This window comes from Nestor notabilis, unplaced genomic scaffold, assembly GCF_000696875.1.
Source record: "Nestor notabilis isolate BGI_N333 unplaced genomic scaffold, ASM69687v1 scaffold567, whole genome shotgun sequence".
NCBI classification, from domain to species: domain Eukaryota; kingdom Metazoa; phylum Chordata; class Aves; order Psittaciformes; family Psittacidae; genus Nestor; species Nestor notabilis.
This window is the reverse complement of record NW_009937577.1, coordinates 5,790-16,629: the sequence shown is the minus strand read 5'-3', so window position 1 is coordinate 16,629 and position 10,840 is coordinate 5,790. Positions and strand designations below refer to the sequence as shown.

Here is a 10,840-nt window from a genome sequence, read left to right as displayed (position 1 = left end):
AAATGGCATTCCTAAAGGAAAATATTACACTGCAGAACCAAATAAGCTGGTCACAACTGGCACTAACCAGATCTTGGTTTGGGTTTACTGATGAACTGTGTTACCTAGAAACTTAAAGAACTACAGAGCAGCCCGATTGAGTTTCTATTACTCCAGCTGAGTAAACCACATTTGAAAGGAAGTTTAACTGCAGGACTTCAGTTTCAGTCAAAGTTATTTTTGCATTACTTTATTGTAATATAGATTTAAATTTAACATTTAAATTTATTAATAAGCAAGCCAAGCTCAGTAGCTTCGGTGCAGGATGTACTTTATGTAACTTGCCGCATATTCATGTTAGATGTGATGTACATGGAGAAAAGACTGGCCAACTGTACGATTCATAGGAGAAAGCAAAAGCAAGCGCCTTTTTACCAAACTAAATAGTTCAGTTCAGTGTTTCTTACAGAAAAATCAACTCAATTCTGGCTCCAGGAGCTACAGTTTGGGTAATAGCCAAAAGCTATTTCCAGAAAATCAGTTTTCTACACTGGCACAAGAAATAGTCTTCAAAGCAAAGGTATGAGACTTTTTTTTTTATTTTTCTTAAGAGACAACCTGTTCTCCTTGTGTTTACCAGGTGAATACATGCAGTTTTGATCATTCTGGCAGAGGTTAACAAAGAGCAAACAACAGTGGGGGCTAAACAAAAAGCAATCAAAAAGTTGCCAAATATTTAAGGTACAAGCAAAAAAAAAAAAAAAAAAACCATTAATGCAACCAGTTTAATATCTAAGCCCGCTTTCTTCCAAAGAAAAATGGCACAAATTAAATCATAAGCCAGACAAATTTAGTTTTAGATGGTACTAGACTGAATTAATGCTTCAAAGCATTAACAGGGTTTATTTCACTGCAAGGAAGGGGAGAAGTAATTTGAACAGGCTCTGTGTATTGACCAGAAGCTCTGTTACAGTTCAGTCCGCTTATGCAGAACTGATAAAAATGTGTTGTTACCTTTACTACAGGTAATATTAAAGTGTTAGAAATCACAGGTCATAAGCATCTTACTTGTACAAGCCAGTTAATGAATAAACAGAAGAGCTGAAAAATGGTTCCCACACATGTCCTTCTCCAGATTTTCCTTTTGGAATAGAAAAATCCCTCTGCCAACAGCCTAACAAATACTAACATGTATTTAGGTACCATCTTCAAAAATCTTTGTTGAAAATGCAGTCTCCAAATGAAAACTAGCTTTATGCAGTATTAATATTTTACATAAAAGAAGTCTTATGAATTGTCATTAATAGCAGTAACTGAAATTAATGTATACCAAGTCTTCAGGTGATGTGCAAGTTCAGCTATGTAACACAGGTGGAGGTTTTGAACAGTTCTTACCATCTTGCTTTAGACAGGTCAGTTTGTCCCATAGATTAGAGAACCTCCAGCTACAGTATTGTGCAACTGTCAACATCTTCAAGAGCTCTTCAATGTAAAGAAATTTGATGGAAGCACCACACAGCAAGGAGATCATGCTCTTAGTAGAGCGCCTTGAATTCTGAGAATTTAACACATCACTGCTGTCTTGCCTTGACTACAGAACACTAATGAGAGGACACCAGGGTAAAAAGGAGCAAAATTACAGTGAAGTCTGCTTCAAACAGGGAATGTAATAAAAAAAAAAATCTGACTCCACAAGCATGTAAGCAAAAGTTCTGAAGAGCTCAAGGTGCCTTAACTTAGCTAGACCACCAAAATTTTTTAGTACAGTGAATCTAGCATAGCTGCATTTCATCCAAGAATCAGCCTCTGCTTCCAGTTAAAGCATGCATACCACCTCACTAAATATCCCTTCCCAAATGTCAGGTTTGGAGCTCTTCGTTTTCTTATTCCTCCTGTATTAACCCTTTGCTAAATCTAGAGATTGAGAGACTCCAAAAGCCAGAGCTCTCCACCAAAGAGTTGCTGCACCTACTTGTAAAATTAGGTAGGACACTCTGAGCCCAACACTTCTTTCACCATTCGGAAATGGATTTGCAGCAGATCAGTCTTGATCTCTAGTTCAGTTTTAGACTATGCTTAAGTTACAGCAGCCAGAGTTCAATCCTATGAATGTAAGCTCAACACAAAGAGAAAGCCATTTATCCTTTGTAATTCATCCTTACAGCATGTTTATCCAGAACTTTATAATCAACTTCCAGTTTTAAAGTATTTTCTTAGCACTTCACAGAACTGGCCATCTCCTTCAGGAGGGAGTGGCATGCATCACACAGAATCTTGTTTAAGTTAGTCCAAGTTTCCACATGTGACCAAAAGTCTTACTTGTTAGAACAGACCCCTTTTCCAACTATTCCCCCCTCATTCCCACTCCTCCCACCCCTCCCCAGCAATGGGCAATTACTTCACAAGAAATGTAAAATGGGATATGGGTGTACACAAAACCTACCCCTCACTAATACTGAACAGAAAAGCCTATTTTCCAATTACAGGACATCTTTCTCTAAACTTAGGTCCGCACTGGTGCAGTCTGCACTGTTTAAGATTACCACGAGGATAATACCAATAAGTACATATATTTTATTAAACCAATTTAAAAGCCTATGAAGTTAATTGGGGAAAAGTTTAATATTGCTACTTCAGAGCACTAAAACACACAAAGTGAATCCAATGAAGATCCTTGTATTGAGTCAATATTAAGTATTAATTGCATGACCATCATAGCACCTCTTAACATTATCACACAATAACCAGAGTTATCAACTGCTTTTAAAACTAAAAAGGGTACAGTCCAATATTTATAACTTGCACACTGTTACTATATAGAAACTAGGTGCACGGTAGTGCTGCAAAAATGGAAGCCTGCAGTTTTGACAAAGATGCCAAGTCATGTTGTAGACAATTTCAGTCAAACTGGCAATACTGTTTAAGCTAATACTTAACACAGCAAGAAATAAAGGACAAAAAAAAAAAAAAAAGCATTTTATAACCAAATAAACATCTGAAATTTCCTTTCCCTTTAAGAATACAAGTAAGGTCACTTTTAGCCTTGGAACAGATACATGTTTGCCTATGATGATCTTGCTAACTACTACACAATATCTGATGTCCTCTGCTAAGAATATAGTTTAAGAAAGCTGCAGTTACAAGAGGCATCTAATGTAATATCTAAAATTTCCTTTATGGCAATTATTGAATTCATTTGTCTTAAACAGTGAATATGGAAAGATGGCCTCATGTTTCCTTTTCAATAGTACTCTGAGGATCAAGTGGCTTTCAAGCAGCATGGTGGGTTTGAAGTTTTTGCAGTTTAGATCATTCTGTTGCGTTTATGAGTTGGTGAGTCTGTAATGACATCGCCACACTGGGCTGAGGTACGCTTTCTAGTTCCACCATTGTCCAAGTGGAGTGCCATTTCTTCTGATATGAAAGTGTTCAAATCAACATCATGAAGTCCATTTCTCCTTCGACTAGCATTGGAGCCACTGCTCACATGAGTGGGTGAGCCTGGGGTACTTGAGCGAACACTTATACTAGCCATTGCACCACTGAGACCTAAGGAGGGGAAAAAAAAAAAAAAGAGGAAGTATTTAGGTCAAACAGTAAAGAAAAGCTTTTCTTCTTACTATTTGTGCCACACTTCCCTGAAGTCCAGACCACACCTTCCCATCCTTTAATCCATCAAAATTTACCAAAACTGATTTTTATGACATTAGGTAAGCTTATACACCAAGTTGTATCAGCACACTGTGACAAATGCTACCTCCATAAACATGACATCCTGCTCAAAATGTGTACATCGACCAGACCATTTCAATATAAAAGGCTAGACCACTAGTTACACAGAAGGAAAATCCCCTAACAAAGGGATCCAGGTCAACCTGATTTGGTCTTGTTTTAACCACCACCACTACTCTGCTCCCCTTCACTGCCTCAGTCACTAGTTCTAAAGAAAAATGCAGTGTGACAGCAGATCTGACAGGTATACAAGAGCTAGCTTGTAAGTTAAAGCTTTATTCCATGGCTAACTCTATTAGCCAACACATTAGTATTACCAGAATTCAGAAGAGCACTTAAACAAGCCAAGCAAGACAAGACAAGACAACCCCCCCAGATTTGCTATTGACAGGTTGATCCAAAACACTGTCACAGGTACCCTGCAAATATTTCAGTCTGCATTCAGATTATTAAAGTGTTTAATTAAACAGAAGTTTGTTTCATGTAGAATCAAGGCTATAAACAAGAAAATTAATTTCATACTACATACTTTGTCTTCTGTAACATTACTATTACAAGTTTGTGAAAGTAGGACATTCTGAAACAATGTTTAGTAAGGGCTAGCATAGGAAAGCCTAACAACTCTCATCAGGTTGGAATTCAGGCTCTATTTGTAGGTAAACAGGAGCTCAGAAGCAAGACAAACATCTTCACAATCAACTGCTTCAAATCTGAGTCGTATTAGGAAAGTGCAAGAGCATCTGCTGGCCCTAGAAATAAACTATCAAAGCTAATGTCAAGCACAAGTCATGCAAGAAGATGAACAGCACAACAATCTCTATTATTGCTAGAATAAGCACAAGCAAATCTTAAGCTGTCCAGGAAGATTTGCCTCAGTAACCTGCAAACTCTTGACCTCCAAGGTTCTCTCCAGTCTCACATACTCTATACCTCTGCCCAGCCACCACACACCCTGTGTGCAAAGCCATTTAATACATATCTTCACACATGGTCAAGAAGGCAGCCAGAACTCACATGCTGACAAGTAAAGCCTAACAACCCTATTAGCTGCTGGCAGGCCAAATAAGCCTTTTCAGAGGCCCTGTTAAGAGAAGACTGTTCTTAGTTGCTGGAAACCTCAATTAGAAAGTACATTCTAAAACCATTTGCAGCAATGGCAGGTTGATATACAAGTCAGGATAGAACAGGCCAATCTGTATCACTGTCAAAAGAACATTTGAAGCTTAGATCTTGTAACAGCACAGGATACACTTTCTTAAAAATAAAAAAAAAAAAAAAAAAAAAAAAAAAAACAAAAAAAAAAACCCCACACAGATTGGGCATTATACAACCACTAGTAGAGCCAGCCACACATCACTGATTGCTTACAGTTCTACACAGTGTTCCAGCAACTCAGAAGCATGGTCTTAAGTCTGATAGGGACCCTGCAGGTTTTAAACATTAAAATCACCTTCCATTCACAATGGCAGAAAGTATTTCAACAGCAGAAGCTGTCTTAATGAAAAGGTAATTCAGAAACAAGGTTTGTTCCAATACTCCCAGCATTAAGGTCAAGCTTAAACTCAAAACCATTACAAAAAGCGGATCCTATAAATCTACCACAGAAAGCAAAGCAGCCAATTGCTGACACAGACATATGAGCAAAAAACCAATTCTGAGACTATAGCTGGGACAGGCCACCAGCATGCAAAATCATTTCACAACTCAAAGACAACAGCAAGTTCCATTTCAACAGGTACAACATACATTGCAAGAATTTATCCTACACATTTAAATTCTAAGAAAACACAGTGCACAGAAAGTAACAGTTTCAAATCCAAACTGACTGCAAAGATTTTCCCCATCTCACTATTCCAAGCACTGGACACAAGTATAGCATTGTACTTCCACCGAGAATCAACTATTTACACTACATAGTAGTTACTGTTACATAACCCATAACCAAATGGGTAATACACCAACTGAGTTTTATCATGACATCTTTTCATTATGTCTAGTGCCCAAGTAAGGAGAGAAGAAATAATCAAAACAAGCCCCAAAACTGAAATGCGACATGAGAATACATTTTTTGGCATTGCTCAGGAACCATGTTGAAGTAGAGCCTTTTCAATAACAAGCTTTTTTTTTTTTTTTTTACATAGTAGATAAAGCCAGAATCAAAAGATGCATTTGTAAAATGCTGCAGCGTATTCTTAAACAAGCTGCAAGGTTCACAAGCAACGCCTCAAGCAGGCACTGACTTTTCAATATTTAGGAAATACTGAATCATTGTACATTTAAATACAGAAACAACCTTCAGGAGATAATTAAGAAGCTAAAGTCTTCAATCAAACCTTGTGTCAAAGGCAGAAGAGTAGTTTTGAATTATTACCAAGATAGGAGTACAAGGAAATTGTATCACTACCTGGACTTCCAGTTGCAGTTTAATGTTATATCTCATACAGGTATTTAATACTGACCTAATGAGTAACAGTCATTACCAAGTATGCTAACAGACTGAGTAACAATTTGGTATCGGTTACTGGTAGTTAACCATATTTCATAGCATTACACATCAATCCAAGAGAGCAGAACTGTCAAATGAAACATTTGGATCACCATTTAGGATCAGGTAATCAAGCTAACATGGAAGAGTCGGAAAGAAAATTCAAGGCATGCACTGGGACACCAAGTTGCCACTTCACAGAAGCAACATTTTTGAAGACAATCAGCAATGCAATTGAGAAGATCTACTTCTGTTGACAGAGAAAGCATCTTTCAGGAGCTGTGATCTACAGTTCATTTTTTCTTGGAAAGTTGTTGTAATTCAAGGAGGAATCCTCACAAGACTCATTTATTGTAAATTATTCAGAGTTTAAGTTTTCAGTGTACTCAGACCTCTTCCCAAAGCATTTAACCATTTAAAGCAGTAAATGAAGCAGTAGTAGGTACTAGGAAATAGTAAGATGACTGTTAGCAACACCATTTTCACAACCTCAAATCTCTGTATCATGATTAACATGACCTTATCACAGGCACATTAGTCGTCTGTACAACAGTACAGATATTCAGCTACTAAAGTAGACCTCATGACCACCTCTTAAGCCTCACACTGCTTTTTAAAGGAGACACTTCCTTTTTTAGTAGAAGCCTTTAAGACAGGCACATGGCACTCTTAAAACTTCAAAGGACTGAAGTGGAGGACATATCTGAAATATTCCACAGTATTCTCATTCCTGTCCTATCTTTCAGTCATCTACAATATGGTATTTCATAGCTAATGATTTCGTAACACAGTGCTTTTTTTTATCTGAAGCTGCATTCTAAATCATTGCAGTACTAGCAGGAAAAGCTGCAGTTTATAGAAACTGTGACCAATAATAGCTAATTTGTAACTAAGCACTCTCCAAGAACTACCAAGTTATTAGAATGCTTGGCTAAAATTCTATTTTATGGAGTATGAAATACTTAAGGTAGATAAAGCTGTTAACTTAACATTAGCAGGTTTATCAACACTAGCCTGAGAGACTTAAGTGGCATTTTATCTGCACCGTAACTCACAACGGACACGGTTTTCAGGCCACTAGAGCAGTATAAGATACTGGATAACTACTGTTCAGTATAGTAACAGTATTAACTATTGTTTTCCAGAAGTTTTTATCAGGAATTATCAAAAACCATTCACATTTAAGTGTGACTGAAGCAGGAATTAGTTAACCCCAGATAACTACAACACAGCATGCAGATTGATTCTTGTCACTCCTGTCTCATACTCACCCTTTCACAGAACTGCTCAAAGAGCAAGTTTAGCAGTACCTACCAACACACAACTATGATAGCTACATATACACACACACAACCTTTAACTTAAAGGCTCTCAAACTAATCTGAGGTCTGCTCTCCCATCCCCTCTTCTACCAAGTGCTGCTTCTCCACCCCTGTAACAACTGCTAATGTCTTACATTGCAGTTTAATTCTTTAACAGAATAGAGAGGCCTAATGGAAGTTAAAGTCTCTTTAAATGGGCCAAGCCACACCCTCCTACATGCTAGAGCACAGGCTTCCCCCACTCCAAAGAGACTGAATCACATGGATGATACCTATCAAAACCACACACAAAAAAAAAAAAAAAACAAAAAAACACAAAACCTCAACACCCCACACACACACACACAAGAAACCAAAACACATCACCCTAACACTCCCTCACTGTGTTGTCCCCATTCACTTAACTTTTACTTAAGAACATTCACATCTAAAGTATTTCAGCATTATCTTCCTGAGCTTGCTTCTTCTCCTTCCTCAAATCATAGCTTTTTCTCCTTTTACACTGGGAGAATGGTTTATAAAACATGGAGCACATCCTACAATAGAAGACCAAAGCATTATTTCAAACATGGACTGTGCACAACCACAAGCACTACAAGACTTCACAAGCTGGCTACAGCCAGGCAGCAAGTGACCTGGCACACATCGGCTTTTAGGAATCTCACGCCTCTTAGCTCAGTTTGATGCAATTCTGTCATTCAAAACTCTTCTCCTACAGAACTGGATATGGCAATACACATCCAAATAGTAGGTGAAAATACACCCATACCCATGCTAACTGCAATGATGTATTAGGGACTGGTGAAAGTTGAAAATCTAACTTTGTGACATTAAACAAAAGGTATTTTTCTTCTACCATATGTAAAAGGCCTCATTCTTCAGGTCCAATTCTTTAAATTCTGCATCATCAGTTACAGAATTCCTCAAGTTTTAGAAAGTCCACTTAAAGTTTAGAGTAAAACAGCATATATTATCTTAAGCTAGCTACTCAGTTTCTCTTGAAGACTTTGATTTATTTTCAGGTATCCACTGTTCCAAGTTCCCACCCATGCTGTTTCAAAGGTTACCAATCAGCACAGTAACAAAGCTGATAAAGGCAAACATAGGTTTTTTTAATTTGCCAGAGTTCACACTCTCAAGAGGTTACTTAGACCCAAAAACCCACTCTCTAGCACCATTTAAGGTACACTTAAGGCAAAGACTCCAGTAATGCTACACAGCATAGTTGCCATAGCTTCAGGAAAAGGTAGATCGTATACACCTTAAACATTCTTGTGTCAGCATAGTTTTGTCATGATCATTTTGCTTCTCGCTACTGTAACACATCTTGAAAGCAGAACAGTAGGGAAGTTTCTTTACAGCACAAAGATTATGATAACTAATACCACAAGATTAAATACTGGGTTGAAAATCCTTAGCTTTGGTTAAGCTGTCAGCTACCTCACAGAGCTGTATTATAGGTCAGATATAACAATGTTTGACATAAAAGGCTAAGAATCCAATCTTAACAGATTTCTTTTCAAATACAGCAGTTTTAAGATTGTACTGATATCTGAAGATACTCTACTCTGATGCTTTCATCTAAGGACATACACCTAGAACTGTATATTACAGGAAATATTTAGTTATTAGCTACTTGGTGACTACAGCTCCTATCAAAGTTTTAAGACTTGATTGTGAAGAATTTACAGGTTATCAGATTAGTTATTTCCCCCAAAGAGCAAGGTCAGCAAGTTGCAGCACCAGGGTCTTATTCTGAGAAGCGAATGAGCCAACTCTGCTTTCACCAAACTTCATCTGGTGTCATAGATTCCTACCAACTCCTGCTTCACTAAAAGAGGTCTTGCTCAGGTAAAAAAAAAAAAGCCCCAGCATTATCCCTCAAATCCAATTCAGTCCATCCATGTTACCAATAAATTACACTATTCCCACAGGAAGCCTACCAGCACAAAACAAAGCCTCACTCCCTTGCATTCCAGTCAAAGTGCCCCTTAAAGCCTTAGTCCTGATTACCTACCGAGACTGCCACTCACCATCATCAGGTTGTATCCTCACAATACCTAGAAGCAGCAATCACTGCCAGAAATGAAGATAAGCACAGCCCTAAAGAGGGCATTCACCTATATACACCTGAAGATCCTACACAGGTTTCAAAATCAAAACATAGTTCTGAGAAGCCCTATGGTAAACAGAAAAATAGTTTGGGAGATTATCCACAACCTCATTAATGATAAAGATGGGGAGAAGCTGAATGAATGCAGATATCAGAGACAATAACTTAAAAACAGTTGAGGCCAAATCCAAGCCTAGTCACTGAAGGCTTAGCACAAAAGCATTTCTGCCAAAGACCAGATTGAAACTGATATCAGGAGAACATAATCCAGAAGGTGACTGACACGCAATCTCATCAACCAGCTGATGAGGGGAAGAATACAATCCTAGCCCCTGCAGTGCCAGAGTGAGGAACTTCCTACAGTCCTCACAACCCTCTATTAGGTTATGAAATATGAAAGAAATCTTTATAGCATAAGATAAAGTAACTTCCATGAACCACAAAGCAGATGCTAAGAAACAATAGTACATGAGAGCCATACTACCAATAAAAATGCCCAAGTTTATTCTAAGCTCAAGAGCTCACTGTGCTGAAGTCTACTAGCTTACTCCCACCTGAGAGTAAGCTTTTACAGTTACAAAGCCAACTGCACTCCAGACTCAACTACAGTGTCAGAAAACAAGATAATTTTTTTAAGAAGGTATGTATCGTTTCAGGTGAGAACCTGCTTCTGCAGTTTTTCCTCACAAAATTAGCTCTACCTACTGAATAAGCAGGTACGGGTGCACAGAATTCTCTATTCAGCTTCCAATATGAAGAAAACTGCCAAAAACTGCATGACTGGGTGGAAGCATGTTTGATTTAAATGGCAACAGAACAGCCAGCAAACAAAACCAGAATTAGGCTGCCACCTAGACAGTGTCAGTGCCTGGCTTACTGTCATAGTTCAAGCCCAGCCGACAACCCAGAACCATGCAGCCACTCGCTCACCACCACCCCCCTCCGGAGGGATGGGGAGGAGAATTGGAGGAATGTAACTCCCACAGGTTGAGATAAGAGCAGTTCAGTAACTAAGGTATAATACAAACCACTGCTGCTACCAATAATAAGAGGAATAACAACGGGAGAGGACACAACCACTCATCACCCACCAACCGATACCCAGCCCGACCCGAGCAGTGATCTGGGCCTTCCGGGTAACTCCCCCCAGTTTCTATACTGGGCATGACGTGCTGTGGTATGGAATAGCCCTTTGGCCAGTTTGGGTCA

The 10,840-nt window shown here is 38.5% G+C and overlaps 1 protein-coding gene across 1 annotated transcript in view; it reads right to left on the bottom strand.

Moving 5' to 3' along the window:
- Positions 1-1,857: 1,857 nt before the first annotated feature.
- The window catches only part of LOC104409089 (chromosome unknown open reading frame, human C16orf72), a gene marked incomplete at its 5' end in the record, with an annotated part of 14,644 nt that continues 5,661 nt past the window's right edge, over positions 1,858-10,840 (bottom strand). Inside the window, one exon of the mRNA XM_010018874.1 lies at positions 1,858-3,528. Within this exon, the coding sequence (XP_010017176.1) occupies positions 3,284-3,528 (245 nt within the window). The remainder of the gene's footprint in view (positions 3,529-10,840) is intronic.